The following is a 12,498-nucleotide window of genomic DNA, read 5'->3' on the forward strand; positions in this document are numbered from 1 at the left end:
TTTGGCCAGATTTTAATTGCACAACTCACAAAGGCATATGCTTTATTTAACCCCTTCAGGGCTTTCTCACATTTTTCACTAGTCAATGGGATTATATATATATATATATATATATATATATATATATATATATATATATAATATATATATATATACTACTATTAAGGTTATGGTGGGTAAAAAAAGTGACAAAAACCCTCCACAGTAAAGCATAAAGCAACTGTAATGTCTTTCCCCATTGTCACCCAGCATACAGCGCTTCCACTGCAGCAAGGGATTCTGGGAAATGACATGCAAATGAGCACTCAGTGCCACCTTTTGTCTCAAGCTCGTATTACACAAGCCAATCCTCAAGCCAATGCATGCTGCTTTAAACACAGCTTTTAGACAGAGGCTGGGATGAGATGCAAAGCCATTAAACCCACTCACAGACATGTTTCAACCTTGATGGGTATCATCAGTGTGAGGTTGGTCTTAATGGCAAAGCAAATACAACTGTATGCTCATCTGCATATCTTAGGCAAGTCTGCAACCCCACTGCGTGCTCATTTGCATGTCATTTCCCAGAATCCCTTGCTGCAGTGGAAGTGCTGTATACTGGGTGATAATGGTGAAAGGTGGGGTTGCAGACCTGCCTAAGACATGCAGATGAGCATACAGTTGTATTTGCATATTTGCTTTCCTGTGGAGGGTTTTTGTCACTTTTTTTACTCACCATAACTTAACTCAGTATTATGGTATATATATATATATATATAATAATACTGAGTTAAGTTATGGTGAGTAAAAAAAGTGACAAAAACCCTCCACAGGAAAGCAAATATGCAAATATAACTGTATGCTCATCTGCATGTCTTAGGCAGGTCTGCAACCCCTCCTTTCCATATTATCACCCAGCATACAGCACTTCCACTGCAGCAAGGGATTCTGGGAAATGACATGCAAATGATCACACAGTGTCACTTTTTGCCTCAATAACCATTTTTAACATGGTTCCCTATAGGCCCATCAAGGTCGAAACGGCTGTCTGTGGGTGGTTTTCTGGGTATGCACCTTAACCCTGGCTGTGCTCAAAGCTGTGACCATGCAGCAAGCTTAAGCCTATAGGGAACCATGTTAAAAATGGTTATTGAGGCAAAACGTGACACACTGTGCTCATTTGCATGTCATTTCCCAGAATCCCTTGCTGCAGTGGAAGTGCTGTATGCTGGGTGATAATGGGGAAAGGCGGGGTTGCAGACCTGCCTAAGACATGCAGATGAGCATACAGTTTTATATATATATATATATATATATATATATATATATATATATATATATATATATATTATTGTTTTTTTGTTTTTTTTCCGCAGCCGGCACACACATAAACATTAAGAAATCCAGATGCTTGTCCCATTAAAGATGTATATTACCAGATGATGGTCCAGTAAGGAGAGACAGCACACATGGGTAGAAATGCATTTCTACCCGTGTGTGCTGTCTCTCCTTACTGGACCATCATCTGGTAATATATATATATATATATATATATTATAATTATTATATATTATATATGAAAAAGATTTCACAGGCACTCCAATATAGTATCCAGAATGGGCTGGTGCATATCCCATAAAGATAACAAAAACATACATTACCAGAAACTGGCAAAAAGGATACAGCACTCCAGGCAGGTAAATTTGTGTGCTTTGTGTTTTAAATATATATATATATATATATATATATTAGTGTTGGTACCTGCATTTGGTTATGTATTGACGTTGGCTGCAAGCTTATAACGCTTTGGCCAAAGGATTGAACTAAATAAACCTTATTCATGAGATCACTATTATATTTTAGCCTAATTGGTAGGAGCGCGGGAATCTTTCTTTTTCTATATGTAAGGCCTATCTTTTTAACTGCAGCAAACTCCTATAGGGAGGAGCGCGGTAATACTGTATGTACAGTCTTCCACTTTTATTCAGCAATGCACTAGATTTTCCTCAGCAACAAAAGTAGCTTTCTATAGCAGAACTTAAAGCAGCAAAACGTGAAATCTTCTGGGTTTTTTTTTTTTTTTAAATATATCAGTTCTGTAGTATTAGATATTAGTGACTGTGTGTTTTTGATTTTTATTCAACTATTTATGCCATTTTTAATTAGTTTTAAAGCATCTTTTGATTTTTCTATAGCGGGTTTTAGCCCACCACCCAAGCAGTGTAAGATCTTTCCTGTTTGAGATCATTTGTTGCAAATGTTCTCAGCAGTTTGAGCTGTTAACTGTAACAATAGATAATGTTATCTTAGTAATATAAGGATACATTGTAGCTGCTGAGTTACACTGACTGAAGCAGCCATTATGTTAGTCACACTATCCAGTATTTCGAGAGATTTATAACAGGAGCACCAAACGATTGCCCGCTCAGGTAAGAATGTCGAATTATACATTGCCACATGCTGTACATATAGAAATTAGAAAAGAAAAAGTTGGACAGTAGTATTACTGCGTTATGAGAAACAGCCCACCAGTAGTATCTGGGGAGTATATAGGCACGGCCCTTGGCAGCAGGGCTAGCACTCTGAAAGGGTAGTGCAGGCCTCTGGCAGTCTCAGCTGTGATGTGCAGAGTAACACAGGTAGAAAGTCTGTGTTTAGGTATATGAACTGTAACAGGAACTAGGGAGAACGCATGGGGCTGCGTTTTAACTCCTTTAAATCCATTCGCTGCCTTCCCAGGGGAGCGCAACCGTATACAAAACCAGTACTGGGCTAGCACCACTGTATTAATCCTGTAGTTTAAGGTAACAGGACTTGCCTTGCACTGTCATTTAAACAAGGACATATTTGAAAGTTATTAAATTTTCCCCTATTCCGCCAATCCCTTGAGTCATGCTCCCCTCTTTCATTCCTTTAGCGTTCCGTTTATTGATCTATTAATCCAGTTTGCATGTATTTATGCATTATTATTTTGCTGTAAATTCACATGCAATGTTTTCATTCTCTGTTGACCTCAAGTTGCATTTTTGCGTCCCGTTAAATACCTGGTTGATTTAACAGAGTTGTGTATTTTGGAAGTGAAACCACTTTGGTGGCACCAACATATCTCCTCCTTCAGGGTGACGGAAGTGTGTAACCGAAGTGACGTGTTCCTCCCCGCGCATGCGCAAAGCCCATAAAAAAAAAAAACACAAAAAAAACACACACCCCGTGGTCTGTGTACATATACACAAAGAAACAACGGAACAATGTTAGTAGAGGGATTCCCAAATATACAAGTGCAAATAGCAAAAATCATATCATCGTATCATTAAAAAAAACAGAAATGGAAAAAATGCAAGGGGTTTAAACATATAACACATACATTGTATGTTGATTAATATAGTAACTGTAATGATTATAAAAATAAAAAAAACGGGGGGGGGGGGGGTTGCCGAGCATGCGCGTTTGAAGTCAAACTTCTTTGCGTTTTGTCACTGAAATTGTGCTTTGATTTTTATGATTCACATTGAATGAAAGACTTTTGAGAGTAACGGGATTTAGATGCTTTACAATCCAAAATATATGTATCTTACTTTAGTTATCATAAGTCAATTATATAATGTATTCCAAGTGATAGTATGGAAATTTCAACACAAAAATAAATTATACTCACAAATCTCTTTCATTGAATTAAAGACATCACTATCACAAATACAATTTCTGTGATAAAACAGTGACAAAAAACAAAGGTTTCACTTAAAATGCGCGTGCTCGGCACACACACCCTTTTTTTTATTTATAACCAGTGTTTGTAAATATCATGTACTAGGTGAACGTACCCCTCGTTGCTCAGGAATTCTAAGAAACCAAAAAATACTGAGATTTATAAATGGATAATTGAATTTTTTAGTTTCTTAATGGGAAAAAAATGACATGTATTTTTATTCTAATGCTGTTGGGTAAACCTATCTTTTTGGTTTTTCCATCGGGTGCAAAAATATAAAAAAAAAATTCTGGTTACCACTTTGGAGCATAAAGTTCACCATGTGCAAAACATGGATTTTCTCAATCCAGTACCGCTACTTACAATCATGGCGCATTTGGTTAACATCTGTGCAGTTTTGAAAGGTTCAGTCCGCCATCTTAATTCAAAATTGTATCCAAACATAAACAAAAAACCTGCTCCTCGATCTCAGGAACCAAATGCATAGCGAACAGACACAGTAATCTACTATATATTTTGGGAAGCTGTTTAGGATTATTTATAATAGCTGTACTATCAATGACACATTTTGTTATCCTATATAATGAAACCTCTGTGCTGCGGCAAATACATTTTTGGCTTGATACATCGCAACTTTATTCTGCGCCAGCGCGATTAACAATCATTTTAGGGTTTATGCCAAGTTGAACTGTGGCTCCCCATTACCTTTTTTTTTTTTGGCGCATGGAAACATTCTTTATTTGGTATATACCATTATCTGTAGGCTTAGTGCTACAAACATGAGGGAAAATATTTTTGATGCTGATGGCGCAGACTGATAAATTCCGGGTTAGTACACACGTGCGCACACGCGCAATTTAAAAGGGGATTTTCGTGCGCCAAACAATAGCCATTGGCAATCATTGGTACATAGGCACCTACTTTGTTCTGCTCTTTCTTCATACTTCCTTATTTGAACGCGCAGTTCAGTCTGGTCAGCTGCGAACCTGTTTAGCAGGTTTGATACATTGAATGGGAGTTCAACAGAATGGGTTTATGTCGGGTGTAGAAATCATATAGTGTGTGTAGCAGTGGATGCAACCAGTCAGGCGAGGGCCGCGCTTATAGTGCCGGCGACGGTGACGTTAGGCTGCGGTCGCTGGAAAAATCAAATTGAAATGACTTCCAGCGATCACGACCAAGCTGTCGCACATACTATAAGCGCACGTGCCGGCGGCAATGTATTTGTTTTGACGTGGCGTCGCTGTCGCCGGCACTATAAGCGCAGCTTAATAATGCTGCTGTAACTCCACATAATAGTGTTTTCTGAAGCCCAAACGAAACAGAACCCTTTCACTGCCAAGTAGCCAGCAACTAGGGGTGAGCACATTTTTCGCAGGCCTGAGAGAACTTGGCGAATTACACACTTTTTAATTTGCAAAAACGTTCGGTTCAATCAATTTTTGTAACAAGGTCACTTTACTAACAGTATTAGTCACATATATATACATACACACACACACACACATACATACATACATACACACACACATATACACACACACATACATACATACATACATACATACACACACACATACATGCATACATACATACACACACACATACATGCATACATACACATACACACACACACATACACACACACATACACACACACATACATACACACATACATACACACACACACACATACATACATACACACACACACACACACACACATACATGCATACATACACACACACATATTCTGTTGAACTCCCATTCAATGTATCAAACCTGTTAAACAAGTTCGCAGCTGACCAGACTGAACTGCGCGTTGCAAAATAAGGAAGTATGAAGAAAGCAGAACAAAGTAGGTGCCTATGTACTAATGATTAAAAAAAAACATTTAAAAAAGTTGCAGAGCAGCTATTTCACCGCTAACAGCATTAGTCAATTTTTTTTTATATATGTAGCCCCGGTCCCCTTGGGCTCCCAGAGACCCCCCCCCCCCTTCTTGCCTTGAGCGTGGTCGCGGGTACCACTGGCGTTAGCGACGGACCCGCCGGGTGTCCGCAAAGGTGGGGGCCAGAGCAGAGAGCGCTCCGATGCTCGGGAGGCTCCGCGGCGCATCCGGGTAGCGGGGGCCGCCATTTTAAGTTATGCATGCGCAGAAGGCAGGCAGCCAAGTAAGGGCTTTGTGCATGAGTGCCAGAGAGAGCGGCGGCCATTACAGGTTCACACAGGCGCAGGTAGAGCTCGCGGCGGCCATTACACATTGAGCACGCGGCCCCAATGTTAAAGAGGGTCTGAGTGGACTACAATTCCCAGCAGTCTCTGGGGGACTGCACTTTCACCCAGATCACATGCTGCATTCCAGCAACTAAGACTTACAGATTCTCTGCAGCAGGGAATTGGATACATTGTTGTGTGCAGTCAGGAAGCAGCCAGTGAAGCACATGAGAGAGTCAGAGCTGGGAGCAGGTTAGGGAAGGGAGTGTGTAGGGAGCAGTAGCCCTTGCATACTAGGCCAGGTTACCCCCACTAGGCCCCAGACAGGCCCTGAGCCATACCATAGATTGTGGTTGCGACAGGGACAGGCATTAGTTATTTGTTAAGTTCAGGGACACAGCTGCAGTGCTGCGAGCCCCTGACAATTGTGTCTGGACGCAGACATCACTCAAGATAGAGACTATCTTCCTGGTGGGATTGTCTGGCGGGACGCCACCCCACGCATCAAGAGCGGAAGCATCGTGGATCACGCTTTTGGATCCATCAGCCAAGTACAGCATCTGCGTGTCCGGGTGTGGACACACCCGGCAGGTACCATCAAGTCACCAAGTGCACCAACTACACACCTCATATTAGTGGTCAGCGCTGTTTCACACTTGGGTGGGGTTGTGGGGACTTTTGAGACACTTGGGTGGATGGTGGTTGAGTTGCGGCCCAGTGAGGCCAGGTTAAGGGTGACACTGCTGTGTTGATGTATTGTTATGTTTTAGTGCATATAGTAAACTGTTTTATCCATACTCTGTGTAAGTACTTACTGTATGTGGTTCCTGTGTAAGGGGTTATTCTACACACTAGAATCCCTGCACAGGTGGAGGCGCTGTAAGCAGTACGTTCCAGGATACACCCCAGGCTCCCAGTGGCGGAGGTTCAGGCCTCCTGTGAGCCTATCAGGTATTTCACCACACCTGGTAACATATGTAGATTTCCTCACAGGGTCCCTATCTGCGATTGGGGGGGGGGGGGAACTGTGTTACATATGTATTATGCATAATTTGATTACCTTCAATGAAAACTAATCCCCTAAGCTGCCGATCGATTTTGTTCTCCCGTAATTGATCGGCAAAGATACTGCTACCCCGGGATCATGTAATGGTGGCCTTGCTGTTTTAATCAATCCTACAGTCAGTGTAACTCAGCAGCTATAATGTAACCTTATATTACCACGGTAACATTGTCTAGTGTTACAGTTTGCATCTTAGACACAGTTTGTTGCTGGGAACATTGGCAACCAATTTTCACAAACAGGAAAGTGTTGCAAAAATTTTGCACTGCTGGGGAGGTGTGCTAAACCTGCTATAGCAACCAAAGGATGCTCTGTATATCAAAATCATTAAAAATGGCATTAAGAGTTCATTTAAAAAAATATGTATGCAGTAAGTATTATCTAACACTGCAGAACACGTTTATTTAAAAAAAACATGTAAGATATTGAATGTTTTGCTCCTTTAAAGAAACGAAATAGCAAATTTTGGTCTGTTTTGATAGAACTTTTGGTGCCAAGTGTTGTGTTTTTTTTTGTTTTTTTTTTAGCAAAATATTTGTGGATTTTGTAAAGTTAAAACATTTTTTTAAAGTGATTTTTCTATGTTTCATGTACCCCACTCTTCTTTCTTATTTCCAGAGAGACAAATCTCAAATTCCGACAGTCCCTGGTAGTCACACACACCTTGCTGCAAACAGAGCCAGCTCTAGCAAAGTTTGACGGTGAGTGAGATCTTGGTGTATTACCAAGGAAGAGAGAATAGTTTGCAGCAGTAGTAAATTGCCCAGTTTGGAACCTCTCCACAGCCTGGTAAGATTGCAACGCAATGAAAAGGAAGCACAGCATTTGCATCTGCTGGACCTCATACCATATGGGTAGCAGTTATATGGAAGGGGAAAGGAAATACTTGACACACAATATTGGGATGTACTGTATTAGTTTAATGCTTCTTGCCATGATTTTTTTAATCAAATGTACCAGTGTCCCATAACCCTCCAGGTCTGGTGTAACCACTAAGTCATTCACTTGTTAAAGCAATAAAAAGTGGTACCAACTACTACTATGATAAGAAACGGAAAACAGAAAGGAGGGCAAAGGACTGTCCCCCAAAAAGAAAATGACTTGTATGCACACTACTGTGCTAACAAATTACTTTAAATAGATCATGTTAAAAATAGCTAATGAGACACCATCAACTATCTACAGGGCGAATTCAGCCATTATTTTGGTAGCTGTGTCTCCTTACATCTGATAGTATGGCCACGACTTGTACACATTTTAGATTTATTTCTATTCTATTTTTCTATTCTATTTTTTAACATTATCTATTACAAGTTATTGTTTAGCACTGTGTGCTTTCTTTTTGGGGGACATTCCTTTGCCCTCCTTTCTGTTTTCTGATATATTTTCACACTCGCGCATTTCACCCACATCATTATTGTTCACTTACATTATCATATTTTTGGAACCCAGTTGATCAACTTAATTTACCTGGAAAGAACTCCTCCTATAGTAAAGTAAACACTTTATGGGCTGTAGTGTTAACAATGGTTATGTTGTATGAACCTAATCAATTGTGAAACTGCTGCTGTGTGTATACTTGATGTAATACATATGCATATATGTTCCTATTAAACTATGCCTATAGAGATGTGTCTGCTACTAACCTAAGAGTGGCTGACTGAGCTGAATGGCATGTTAAGTTAACGATATAATCGTAGGGGTTAAATGCCCCCAAGTATACATGCCTTGTCAGGGTTAATCTCTGAAGATGCTAACCCTGCTTTGAGCACTTGGATGGAAGGAGAAGAGGGAAGATAGGGGGAGGGGATTAGAGGGGTGAGATGAGGGAGGGGGGGATAGGGAGCACACCTGATATACCTGAGAAATATGCTAAATATATTCAAATGATTTCAATTGGCTTATTTCCCAGGGATCTCTCCACGTGGATTATAACAAGTAGGGATTTCGGTATTAGGTTTTAACAGAAAAATGCCACCGCTGATCGTCTTGCACTTCCAGTTAAAAGCGATCTTAAAAAAAAAGAAGGAAAATAAAGCATCATTTCCTATTGGGTTAGACCAAGCCCAGCCACAGGTGGGAGATACGGCCACACAAGGGGAGTACGGAAACTAACCAAAAGTGTGCGATAAACACCAAATTCAAATGTGCCGCAATTTTTGTTAACACTCATAAACACTGATTTTTAAAAAAATAATGAGAATACCTGAGAAACAAAAGTATAAACACCACACACTGAAATCTCTAATCATAAGTGATTCCCTACTAAATATTATTTCTCTCTTTCTCTTTTTTTTTTCTTTTTCTCTTTTTTTTCTCTTTTTTTTCTCTTTCTCTCTTTCTCTCTTTCTCTTTTTCTCTCTTTCTCTTTTTCTCTCTTTTTTTTCTCTCTTTCTCTCTTTTTTTCTCTCTCTTTCTCTTTTTTTTCTCTCTCTTTCTCTCTTGATGATTTGCTGGGATAAATGTGTATGGGGATTTGATTATGCACATTGCTTAGAACGGAGCTGACTTCTCTCATTATACATGGGGGTGTCTGTTGCTTTTTGATACAGGGCTGGTGACTTGTGAAACCCCTAACGTGCGACTGCACAGGTTTGTGGGCACCCTGGACTGGAATACCAAGAAGTACCCCCTGAATAACGAGAACCTCCTCCTGCGAGGATGCACAATCCGCAACACTGCCCACTGCTACGGCCTGGTCATTTATGCAGGTGCGTAGCACAAGCACACACAGGGGATCCTCTTCCCTTGTTACTGTTAGCTCAAAGTAGTAGGAAAGCAGGAATATACAATGGCCTTTACAGGTGTAGCAAGACTTCCGGTCCTCAGCACCACGGACCAACAAGCAAAAGTCAGCGGCGCCCGGGGACAGTGTCTGCCACGACGGAGCGGAGGAGGGTCCATGCTTCTGAATGGGACTCCCGCCCCCCCCCGCAGCGTTCATCCTTCAGTGCCGGTCGCATGGCAGTGGCGCCGAAGTCAATAAGTCTGGCTCCATCGGTGCCAACACCCGCCATTGTTCGTAACACTGTAACTGCAAATGTGAAGCTTAGTAGCCATCAGGGATAGGATTTTCTTTTTATAGGATTGTTAATGTTTGAGAATCTGGTGCAGCTGGATTATAGAAATAGGGGTATTTTGGTCCTATTTCTGTATACACTAAAGTGGCCGTTGGGCTCAAATGGAGATTTTCGGTCGAAAAATGTGTGAAACGGCTGCTCTGGTGTATACAGAATGACCCCCCTTTGTATTAAACAGGTTGAGAAACACTGGCGTACCACATGCATTTGTTCTTCACTTTTCTTTATCTGGCGCTATATAAATAAAGACATACAATACAATATTTGCACTGCCAGCCTTGCTGGGAGGCTGTGCCACAGATCCACCACTCATTAGGGGTTTGCCTACTCTGTCTTTACAACACATCTGATAGCAGCATTGGTCCCTTATTTCATGTATTAAAACAAAAGTAAAAAATGAACATTAAAGGAAAAAAATAGTCGAATTGTGCCTTTCTACTGGTGAAATAGTTTAAACCATACACTATTGTAAAACCACTCATCTTGCATAAATCCTAAGATATTGCCCTAGCAGAAGTATCCATAAAGTGTGTGCATTAACTGCACTGCACTGACATCATGGAGTGTGCTAGGCACACAATGCTTTGTCCCACACACCCAATATGACCCATTTACCTTTAAGGCTCTCCCCTCCGCTGTTCCTCCCTACATATCCGCTTTGATCTCTCGCTATGCCCTGCCCGTCTCCTGCAGACTACCCAGAACTGTCTCCTTTCCAATACTTTTATCACTACTGCTATCTCGCCTTAAATCTTTTTCCCTCACTGCCCCTTACCTGCTTACCTGTGGAACTTCCTCACACTCCGTATAAGCCAAGCACCTTCTCCCCCCACCTTTAAATCAAGCCTTAAGACACCTCCTAAATGAAGCTGGCTACTGTCCCACACCCGCAGTCACTCCTAACAACCATTGTGGCCAAGCACTGCCATCTACCGCACTTATTCCCTCACCTGCTGTCTCTGTAAGTCTCCCATCATACCACTTAGATTGTAAGCTCTCAGGGACAGGGATTTCCTTTCCTGTTGTCTGACTTTGCTTATTGTATGATTATAATTTCCTGTACTGTCTTTTTTGTAAAGCACTGAGTACATGCTCGGCGCTATATAAATACAGATATACATCCATACCATACTTGAGAACAAAAAAAATAATAGAAATGTACAGAATGTGTCATTTCGTGTAATACTGTGGATTTGGGTTTCGAGCTCGCTAAGATTGTGTATTTCTGATATATTTTACTTACTTTTTTAATTATTTTTTTTCAATAACCAGCACAAACCTGGTGTTTTTTTATCTAAAACAAAAATGTCAGTAAACTTGTTTTCTTTTTTTTCCCCAGGGTTTGACACCAAAATAATGAAAAACTCTGGTAAAATGATAATGAAGAAATCCAAGCTGGACGACCTGATAAACAAAATGGTGATTTCTGTAAGGATCTTAATGCAGAGTTTGGGGCTGTTTTATAGCAGGATGTGAAACTTCCCTCCCTCCTGAGCTTTGTCTGTTGTGTGAATTCCAGATTGCAGTGATGTTGGTCAGTGTGTCGATTTGCATGGGTATTGGTGCCGGAGTCTGGGACAGACTATGGTTGGACAAACACAGTTACATCACAGGTCACCGTACGACGTCGTCAGCTACCGTTGGGTTTTTCTTATTCTGGGGCTACTTTACCACTATAAGCACGCTGGTACCTTTCTTTTTGTACATCTCGTAAGTGGAGCAGCCGTATTTCCTTTGGCCATGAGTATCACGTACTGTATTACATATCTCCCGTAATAATAATAATAATAATAATAATAGCATGTTCTTGTATAGAGCTGCTAGTTATATGTAGCACTTTACAGAGACATTTTGCAGGCACAGGTCCCTGCCCCGTGGAGCTTACAATCTATGTTTTTGGTGCCTGAGGCACAGGGAGATAAAGTGACTTGCCCAAGGTCACACAGAGCCGACACCGGGAATTGAACCAGGCTCCCTTGCTTCAAACTCTCAGTGCCAGTCAGTGTCTTTACTCACTGAGCCACTCCCTCTCCCTGTAATGTGTAGCCTTGCATTAACCTGAAGGTAGAGATAGGTGGGGGTTTTTTTTTTCGGGTTTCGATCTGCAGTGGATCGGGCTGTTCCTTTGGCCCGCGAATCAGTCTTAAAAGGGCGATTCGTCTGTCTGGATTTTGGGGGGGATTACTGACAATCCAATCCTATTTTATAAATCGTGCCACGCATTGCGGAATCTGTGGATTGGATTGCCAGAATCCGTGCGAATTGTATCCAATGGCGGTTTTGGATGGATTCGCATGGATTTAAACTGGAACAATCCCCTGGTGGATATTACACCTCGGAACAGATATTGAAGGGAAAATCCCGCAAAACGGATTTTGACCGTTTCGCCCATCTCTACCTGCAGGCGCTATATAAGAAGCAGAACTATATTTTAATGATTAGCTTTTCGGCAA

The 12,498-nt window shown here is 41.1% G+C and overlaps 1 protein-coding gene across 1 annotated transcript in view; it reads left to right on the forward strand.

The window, feature by feature from the left end:
• The window catches only part of LOC142502157 (phospholipid-transporting ATPase IC-like), a 50,376-nt gene that overhangs the window by 11,611 nt on the left and 26,267 nt on the right, over positions 1-12,498 (forward strand). The window contains exons 9-12 of the mRNA XM_075613032.1: positions 7,584-7,666; positions 9,518-9,676; positions 11,385-11,473; positions 11,565-11,755. Coding sequence (XP_075469147.1) covers positions 7,584-7,666; positions 9,518-9,676; positions 11,385-11,473; positions 11,565-11,755 — 522 coding nt within the window. The remainder of the gene's footprint in view (positions 1-7,583; positions 7,667-9,517; positions 9,677-11,384; positions 11,474-11,564; positions 11,756-12,498) is intronic.

Source organism: Ascaphus truei, chromosome 8 (genome assembly GCF_040206685.1).
Source record: "Ascaphus truei isolate aAscTru1 chromosome 8, aAscTru1.hap1, whole genome shotgun sequence".
Lineage (NCBI taxonomy): Eukaryota > Metazoa > Chordata > Amphibia > Anura > Ascaphidae > Ascaphus > Ascaphus truei.